General features: G+C 49.4%; 1 protein-coding gene and 1 long non-coding RNA gene across 2 annotated transcripts; one reads left to right on the forward strand and one right to left on the reverse strand.

Annotated features, from left to right (window-relative positions):
- The first annotated feature begins 1,936 nt into the window (after window positions 1-1,936).
- LOC306764313 lies at window positions 1,937-2,876 on the forward strand. Its single transcript, XR_013771544.1, has 3 exons — window positions 1,937-2,085; window positions 2,409-2,483; window positions 2,759-2,876. It is a non-coding gene; the product is annotated as an uncharacterized lncRNA (long non-coding RNA).
- A 137-nt stretch (window positions 2,877-3,013) lies between these two features.
- Window positions 3,014-9,024, reverse strand: tti2 (TELO2 interacting protein 2). Its single transcript, XM_079251423.1, has 10 exons — window positions 8,920-9,024; window positions 6,479-6,965; window positions 6,237-6,409; window positions 5,109-5,166; window positions 4,885-5,013; window positions 4,721-4,813; window positions 4,449-4,642; window positions 3,698-3,841; window positions 3,390-3,549; window positions 3,014-3,149 (listed from the first exon to the last, which is right to left on the reverse strand). Exons 2-10 carry the CDS (start codon window positions 6,962-6,964, stop codon window positions 3,033-3,035), a joined length of 1,554 nt encoding a protein of 517 aa, XP_079107549.1. The 5' UTR covers window position 6,965; window positions 8,920-9,024; the 3' UTR covers window positions 3,014-3,032.
- Window positions 9,025-9,425: the final 401 nt, after the last annotated feature.

Genomic DNA, 9,425 nt, shown 5'->3' on the forward strand with positions numbered 1-9,425 from the left:
CTGCAGGTCAGTGTTCAGACTATATCAGGAGTGTCCAAAGTTTGTCCTCGATGTCCGCTGCCCTGCAGGTTTTCAATGTATCACTGAATCAAATCAAATCAAAGATATTTTATTCAACCCTGAGGGGAAATTCAAGATTCAAGCTAGCTCGTCCAAGGTTTGACATACAGACCTGTAACATTAATAACAAAAGAATAATACAGAACCAAGCTTAAGCTCAGGCCATGCAGCCAGTTTTACCGGCGCCGCCTAATAACAGGTAAGAACAGAGATACATTAGGATCATGGGGGATTGACGGAAAAAAAGGTCATGTAACTCCGGGCCGCGCCACTAGATGATGCAGTCCGAAGAGACAGAGAAAAAAACCTCATACGCTGAAGCACAAACTCAGACAGAGACACACACAGTCCAGGGAGACGATGAGTCAGCTGGGAAGGGACCAGGGGTGGATGGGGGGGGACAGAGCATCTACGAACATCTCTTCTTCCGTTCTCAGGGGGGGGGGTTGCATTTGGCCTTTGGGAAGCTGAATCCAGATATGATTGTTGTTTGGGTTCCAGGCGAGGAAAACAATTTGCCCTCGGCCTTGAGTCCATAGCAGATCTCAGGCAGGCAGCTCCAAACAGCCGAATGGGGGGGTCAATTTCCACCTAGCAGACATCTTCTCCATGTTGTTGTTGATTCTGCGGACCAGCTCTGGGAGCACGGCCAAATGACCAGTATGGGCCAGACTGGTATCCTGTTTACGGTCGAGTCCGGTCAACACAAGAGTCTGTGCACTGCTAGCCCGGCACATACCATTACAGAATTCAGGCAGCCTGCCAGTTGTTGCCAGAATCTCACAGTTCTTGAGGTAGATCAGAACTCCACCAGCGCCAATCAGTAGAATCCCGATCACCAATAATCCAAAGATGTAAACATCCTCCACGTCCTCAGAGGACAGAACCGCCAGACACACTGGTCTCCATCTGGCCCATGAGTCCTGAACGTATCCAGCCGGAAGCGTCCCCTCAGCACATGTGGGTTCCCCTCTGCCCGATCTTCAGGTTTAGAAAATTTGATCAATTGCGTTGAGAGACCAGCTGATCAGATCCATGATGTAAATTTGAGTAAAGACTAAAGAGATGTAAAAAGAGGCTCTGAGTCAGACAGGACAAAGTCGCAGGTCAGAGTGGGAGGGAGGGGAGGAAACAGGAGCAGAGAGAACGTCCATCTTCGCTGAGAGCAGGAGTGCAAATGAGTAACACACCTGAATGGATCCAACAGCGTATGAAGTTCAGCACAATGACGGATTCATTTGAGTCAGATGTGTTGGAGCAGGGATGCATGGAAAATCTGCAGGACCGAGCTGCTCTATATGGCAAATCCAAAATGATGCATGATATAATTATTTATCACAGTTTCTTCCCAAACATAGATAACTACCATGTTGCTAAGAGACCTCTATATCCTGGACATGATGATGAAGACACTTCCTGTCAGACTTTCCACCAATCAGAGAGCTTAAACTGACGGTAACGTCCAATCAGGAGCAGCCAAAGATCAACAAGTGATGAGAAAAGCAGGAAAATAATGATCCTCTATGGCTGGAATAAAGCCAGGAAGACGTTTGTGGGATGCAGCTGAGGTGGAGGTGCTGCAGTGAGGATAGCAGGTATATAGTAGCAGGAAGACGTGTGGAAACATGGAAATAGTGTGTGTGTGTGTGTTTCAGGTGTGGGAGAATGATGTGCAGACGAGAAAAGGCTTGATCACTGCTGATCTATGTGTGTTATTTCTACAAACTTCTGGTTGCTCTTTATGCTGCTTTATCTGTTCATACATTCATTTTACATCATTTTAGCCTCAGAATCTGACAGGTGAGGCTGAAAACGTCACGTCTTCATGGAAACGTCACGTCTGCATGCGGACTGGGATTAAATAGTTTACACTTTTTTTCTGCCATATTTAACATTCTCTAGCACAGAGGAAGTCAGGAATTGAACCATCCACACCGACGTAGGGAGCCAGGAGGATGAGAAGCTGATGTCTGCTGTGGTTTATGTGCAGGAAGAGCAGAGCAGGAGGAGCTGCAGGCCAGACAGGTACGATGACTCTTCAACCAACCAATGTCAAAGATCGAGGTGACAGGAAAACAAGGATATGTGTGTGTGTGTGAGAGAGAGAGAGAGACACAGGTTTCTGGCCACGCCCAGGTCCTGAGAGAGGGCGTGGTCAGAAACCCAGCAGCCAGTCAGCAGCAGCGAAGAGGTATGACATCATTTTTTGTCTTGTTATAAAACTTGTTAAACATCTTTCCATCGTCTTCAGCAGCTGGTTGGGAGTAAAGTGACGTGTGTGTGTGTGTGTGTGTGTGTGTGTGTGTGTGTGTGTGTGTGTGTTTTAATGACGTGACGTCTTTCTGCAGATCCCTCAGAGCTGCTGTCTCGTCTCAGCGGACAGGTAGAGCAGGAAAAGAAACACCTGCAGATGCTCCCAACAGGTCAGCAAACACACAGGTTGAGTAAAGGGTGAATATCCAGTGACTGTAACAGCGGTAGAAGTACTCTGTCAAATGGCAATAGAATAGAATAGAATAGCATAGAGAAACACTGCAAGCTTGACTAAACGTGTCAATTGTTTTCAATATTTAATTTAAAATGAGAAATAAACTCAGCTTGTTTTCTGTCAGAAATCTGAAACAGTCTTTAAACTTTTAATCTGAAATTCTTTAAAAAAAAAGAACAGAACTAGAAAAACATCATTTCTACACATCAGGTGGATTTCTGGCAGAAGGTCGTGTTGTGGAGGCTCGTCCACCCCGCCGTCTGCAGAACCAGCAGGAGAACCTGACGGACCTCTACGGGGTCTGGGACTCAGACTGGACCAGCTGGACTCGCTGCGACCGTCCTGGATCTGTCCGGAGAACCGCTCTAAGCTCACCGCTCGGTTCGGACAGAGAACCGTCTTCATGTGGAGGCTGCAGGTTTTCAGACCTGCGTTGGTTCTACGTCTCTGTGGGGGGGTCATGGCTTCAGGTTCCCCTCCCCCGTCAGGAAGATGCAGCGCCGCCTCCAGGTGAGCTGCATGGCCCCACTGTCTTCACCGTTGCTAGGCAACCGAGCACCTCTGCGCTGCAGCATCTGCTGTCAACCTGCTGGAGGAGAAGCTGACAGACAGACAGACTTTACGGGACATTCCCATCACAGTGAACACACGTGGAAAGGGTGTTTACGTGATGTGTGGTTTCTTCTCAAAGATTTCACAATAAAATGTTCTGACCCGATCATCAGTTTAGTCTCGTTTCGTTTTAAAACTCCGTATTTTCATATAAGCAGAGTTTACTGGTAGTTTCACATCACGTGGCTCCAGGTGGGGAAGGAACCAGGAACACGACCCGGGACCTCACCTGGACATGTCCGTGTGAGCAGGCGTCCAGCAGCCGGATGCAGGCCGCACTTTGGTCCATCAGCTGATGTCGGACCGGGTCGGCGAGCAGCGGGTCGGAGGAGACGTCGACCAGCAGCCTGAGCAGAGGACGCAGCAGCACGGTGACCCGACACGCCATCCTGAGACGCCCGAGCAGACAGACGGCTTCATTTGTAAAATCTCCTTTTTCACACGTGTGTGTGTGTGTGTGTGTGTGTGTGTGTGTGTGTGTGTGTGTGTGTGTGTGTGTGTGTGTGTGTGTGTGTGTGTGTGTGCGCGCGCGTGCACCGTGGCCACGCTGCTTTGGTTGTCCTCTGCAGTGCCTCCAGGATCTGCAGTCGGCTTGTCTCCTCAGGCGGATCTCCAACCTCCAGGTATCCCAGCACCACCCGCTCCAGCCGCCGCAGGTGCCTGCAAACAGCTACGCCCATCCTGCACACGGAAAACAAGCGCACCCTGAGAGGCTGCTGCTCCACCATCCTCCTGGAGCGGGTGTAGAAGCTGCCAAACGTAAACCCCGGTATAACCATGACCAAGTTACACTGATGGCAGATGAAGATCTGAGGAAGACCTGAGGAAGATCTTATGAAGACCTGAGGAAGACCTGATGAAGATCTGATGAAGACCTGAGGAAGATCTGAGGAAGACCTGAGGAAGACCTGAGGAAGACCTGATGAAGATCTGATGAAGATCTGAGGAAGATCTGAGGAAGACCTGAGGAAGATCTGAGGAAGACCTGATGAAGATCTGAGGAAGACCTGATGAAGATCTGATGAAGATCTGAGGAAGATCTGAGGAAGACCTGATGAAGACCTGATGAAGACCTGAGGAAGACCTGATGAAGATCTGAGGAAGATCTGAGGAAGATCTGAGGAAGACCTGAGGAAGATCTGAGGAAGACCTGATGAAGACCTGATGAAGATCTGATGAAGACCTGAGGAAGATCTGATGAAGATCTGATGAAGACCTGAGGAAGATCTGATGGAGGTTGAAGGGTTACACCAATGTGGAAAACCAGACATGGACTCATCAAACCCACCTGTCAACGAAGGCAGGAAGAGCCGAGGCGTAGACACGTCGCAGCGCCACCTTGTGCTCCGCCTCCATGTGGATCAGCACCAGACGCAACACGTCGTCATGACGACAGGTCTTCCTCCGGCCGGAGGAGGGGCCGAGTGAGGAGGGGGGCGTCTCCAAAACCAGCAGCAGGTCGAGCAGACAGGACAGGACGGGCTGCAGGGACAGCGAGTCCTGTTAGGTGGAGGTGTGTGTGTGTGCGCGTGTGTGTGCGCGTGTGTGTGTGTGTGTTACCTGTATGATGACAGCATCATTTGTGTAAAGGTGTTTGATCAGAGCCTGGTAGAGAACCTCGGCTCTGTTGAACTGACGAAGATCTGCAGCAGGCTGGAGACACACATCATCATCATCATCATCATCATGCTTTATAAGTGTGTGTGTGTGTTGTGTGTTCTGACCGTGTTGAGCAGGATGTGGTGCAGACAGCGAACTCCCAGCATGCAGTTCTCTGGTCTGTAGTGGTCGCTAAGGAGGAGGGAGGGGGGGAGGAGACGGGGGAGGCGGGGAGACAGGAAGGGTCGGGTCACCTGTGGAAACATGGAAAAAAGGATTTTCCATTTTATGTGTTGCCATGGAGACATGTTGATTGATTAAATCATGGCTGAATAGAGATTAAAGAGACCTGGAGGAGAGTCCAGGCGAACACCAGCTTCACTGCCTCACAACGCGCCCACGAGTCCCTGCAACACACACACACACACACACACACACACACACACACACACACACACACACACACACACACACACACACACACACACACACACACACACACAATCTGAGGTGGAGCTGAGAGGGGGGCTGTGAGCGTCACGGTGGATGGTTGACATCGAGTGAACTCCGAGCTGCCTGTAGCTAAGTGCTAACTCAGCTAACCTGGAGATAACAGGAGCTAACCAGCTAGCGGAGGTAAGCGGGCTAAAGCTAAGTCACGTTGTTAACAGGCTAAAAACCGCGGTTGTTCTACGTTCTTCTGACTTGAAGCGGGAGATTTGTACCTGTCAATCAAAATGACACGCCCCTAAATATGGCAAACTCGGAGATTAAATTACTTTTAAACGGACGAGTTAGAAAAAAAAAATCACACCACCCACATTTGTCATGAAGGTAAACCTGACCCATTCATTCATTTCTGACCCGCCTAATCCAATTCAGGGTCGCGGGGAAGCTGGAACCTATCCCAGCCGGCTTTGGGCAACAGGCAGGGTACACCCTGGACAGCTCGCCAGTCCATCGCAGGGCCACACAGAGAGACAAACAACCACTCACACTTATGTCTTTGGATGGTGGGAGGAAGCCGGAGAACCCGGAGAGAACCCACACATACACGGGGAGAACATAAACCTGACCGATTAAACCTAAAATGGATTTTCAAACGAGGCTGTAAACATGTTTATTCCTGCTGTAAACGTGTTTATTCCTGCTGTAAATGTGTTTATTTCTGCAGTAAACATGTTTATTTCTGCAGTAAACATGTTTATTTCTGCTGTAAACATGTTTATTCCTGCTGTAAACATGTTTATTCCTGCTGTAAACATGTTTATTCCTGCTGTAAACATGTTTATTTCTGCTGTGAAGTTGGTCTTTTTAACATGGGAGTCTATGGGGATTTGCTCTGTTTTGCAGCCCCTAGTGGATGAAGGGGGAACTGCAGTTTTATGCACTTCCGCACAGGCTTCACTTTTAACCGCCGCAGGTTGCTGCTTGATGCTAACACACAGCCGGACGTCTGCTTTAAGCAGAGGCTTACTTGGTTAGCTGAGGCTGCAGAAAGTCCAGAACTCCCTCCAGAATCCCGCTCTTCTTCTCCTCTCCATCCCCCATCAGGAGGTGGGCGGAGTCTGTCCAGCCCCCCGCCCTCAGCAGCGCCTCCTGCAGACGGCGTGCTGCTGCTCTGGAAGAAGAGGAGGTCCACACCTGATCCTAGAACCCGAACAGAACCAGCTGTCAGAGATCCATCAGCATCTTCTCCTCCTCAGTGTTCAGACTCACCTGGAAATGTGTGACGGCGAACACGCAGATCCGCGGAGCCACGGCCAGCAGCAGCCCAGTCACATTTCCTCCTTCCCAGTTTCCCAGCAGTGCTGTGAGGGCGGAGCTTACTGCTGTGGCACGGCGAGGGACATTCTGATAGGCCGCTGCACTCAGAGGACTACAGTCGTCCTCGGACAGCGGCAGAGCTGCACAACCAATCAGAGCGCTGATCAGAGAGTCGTATGCTGCTCCAAGCTCCGCCCACCCTTCCCCCTGATTGTCTGAGCCCGGAGATAACAGCCAATCAGAAGCTGCTGTCTGGAAGAGCTGCTCTACTTGACCAATCAGGGAGCTTCTCTCGGAGGGTTCGTCAGCCAAACCAATCAGTTTGTCCCGAAGCCGAGACAGGAGCTCTGTGATTGGAGGGAGAGGAGCAGAGGGGAGGGGCTTCTCTGAGAGGGAGGAGGAGAGATGAAGGTCACAAAGGAGAGAAGAGAGCGCCATCCTGAAAGACAGGAAGAGGAGGAGAGATGAGAGCTCCGTTCTTGATTGATAATGCATCAGTTTATCACAATTAAATGTCCTGGAAAGTCATGGAAAGTCCTGGAAAAGAGGTGGTTCACCAGGTTGCTTCTACATCAGGTGTGACGGTGAAAACTAAACCTGGATAAAACTGCTAGCGTGTTTAACCAGTTGTTTCTTTTTACACTGCAGCAAGTTTTAAAAGCATATTTTAAGGTGGACTATTCCTTTAATCAGGCAGAAATAATCTGACAACACAGAAGGTAAAAACCGTAGGAATTCCTGAAAAAAACTGTTGAATTAGATGAAAATCAGAAGTAATAAAGAAAAACCAGCAGATTATTAAAAACTAAAAGACAATAAAAAGCAGGAGTGGAACCTCTGTGGTCCAAACACACTGAAACTGTTCTATAAATGTTAATTATTCTGACGTTAATAAGCAACAAGCTGTTAAAATACTACTAACCAAAAACTAATAAAAACGAGGTGGTCACAGCCCATCATCCTGCATTCTGATTGGCTGATCAGCTCCATGTGATTTTCATAGCAGCAGCGTTTCCAGTCAGCATCTTATCAGAGACTTGTTTTCTTAAGAGTAGAGGCTTATTTTGGTTTGTACTACTTTCCTTGTAAAGGTCTCCTTATGTTGTCCCACACACAACTTTACCTGATAGACGTTACCAGGATGAGCATGAGATCGACAGACGGATCGGTGCGGCGTCTGCAGTAATGCGGACTCTGCGCCGGTCTGTCGTGGTGAAGAAGGAGCTGAGCCAGAAGGCGAAGCTCTCGATTTACCAGTCGATCTACGTTCCTACCCTCACCTATGGTCATGAGCTGTGGGTCGTGACCGAAAGAAGGAGATCTCGTATCCAGGCGGCTGAAATGTGTTTCCTCCGCAGGGTGGCCGGGCTCTCCCTTAGAGATAGGGTAAGGAGCTTGGTCATCCAGGAGGAGATCAGAGTAGAGCCGCTGCTCCTTCGCATCGAGAGGAACCAGTTGAGGTGGCTCGGGCATCTGGTCAGGATGCCTCCTGGACCTCCCTGGTGAGGTGTTCCAGGCACGTCCCTCGGGGAGGAGACCCCGGGGAAGACCCAGGACACGCTGGAGGGATTATATCTCTCGGCTGGCCTGGGAACGCCTCGGGATCCCCCCGCAGAGTTGGCAAATGTGGCTGGGGAGAGGGAAGTCTGGGCTTCCCTGCTTAGGCTGCTGCCCCCGCAACCCGACCCCGGATAAGCGGCAGAAGATGGATGGATGAATGGATGGATATTACCCAGGAATAAAAGTCTATCTATACATCCAGACTTTTGCACACATACATACGCTAGAGGCCTTAAGGTGACCTCCAGTGCAAGGTGACTCAAATCACCAATTTTGATGTGTAAAGTGTGAAACATGGGTTCACCATGCAGCATGCTGGCACAAAAACAAACATTTATTAGGCTTATGGGTTCCGTTGTCTCATAACAACATGAGGAGGAAACAAATTGTCTTTACTTCGGTCATATATTATAAATAAAGTTATTTATTGCATCGAAGTGATTGCTTGTTTTTCTTGCGGGATCTGGCAACACAAGAGAGCAGGTCAACACTGGGGACTTGAGACAGACGTGAGACTCCGTGGAGATGTTCTGCTGTCTGTAGCATTCCCCAGTATGACCAGTTTGGCAGATGGTGAGTGATGGTCTGGGGAGGCAGATCTGTGGAGGACCACCCAAACCTCCACGTGCCGCCCAGCGGGACCGGGATGGGGTCACGTGTAGTAAGGATTCACATGGAACAGTTCACACATCTGGATCTTAGACGTGTTTCAGTCTATAATGGTTTTAACCATCAATTTGTCTCTCTATAGAAAAACAAACACGTTATTTACTTGTAAACATCTGTGTGCGCAGCGCGGCGTTTTCCTGCTTTGATGTTTGCGTGAAACTGACCTGAGATCAGCTGTTTCTCTTCTCCTCTGTCTCTATTTTCACCAGACCTCCCACAGATCCCAGTAGGAACGCGGACTTGATCGACGGAATCTTTACTGGGTCGGGAGATGTGTTTCCTCTAAATCGTCCGGGTGAACACGAAGTCCGCAGCAGAAGGTTCCGGCATCCTATAATGAGTCAGAATTAGTTTGAAGAGCGCGAGAGATTATTATTATTATTCCCAGAATGAAGAATAAAACTGTTCCCGACGTACAGACACGCAAACAGGTTACACACACACACACCTTAAAATAAACATAAACACATAGAGTGTGGAGGTTTTACTCCCCAGTTCTGGTTCTGATGGAGGTTTTCCCTCCTGGTTCTGGTCCTGATGGGGGTTTTCCTTCCTGGTTCTGGTCCTGATGGAGGTTTTCCTTCCTGGTTCTGGTCCTGATGGAGGTTTTCCCTCCTGGTTCTGGTCCTGATGGAGGTTTTCCTTCCTGGTTCTGGTCCTGATGGAGGTT

This window comes from Telmatherina bonti, assembly GCF_933228915.1.
Source record: "Telmatherina bonti genome assembly, chromosome: 13".
Lineage (NCBI taxonomy): Eukaryota > Metazoa > Chordata > Actinopteri > Atheriniformes > Telmatherinidae > Telmatherina > Telmatherina bonti.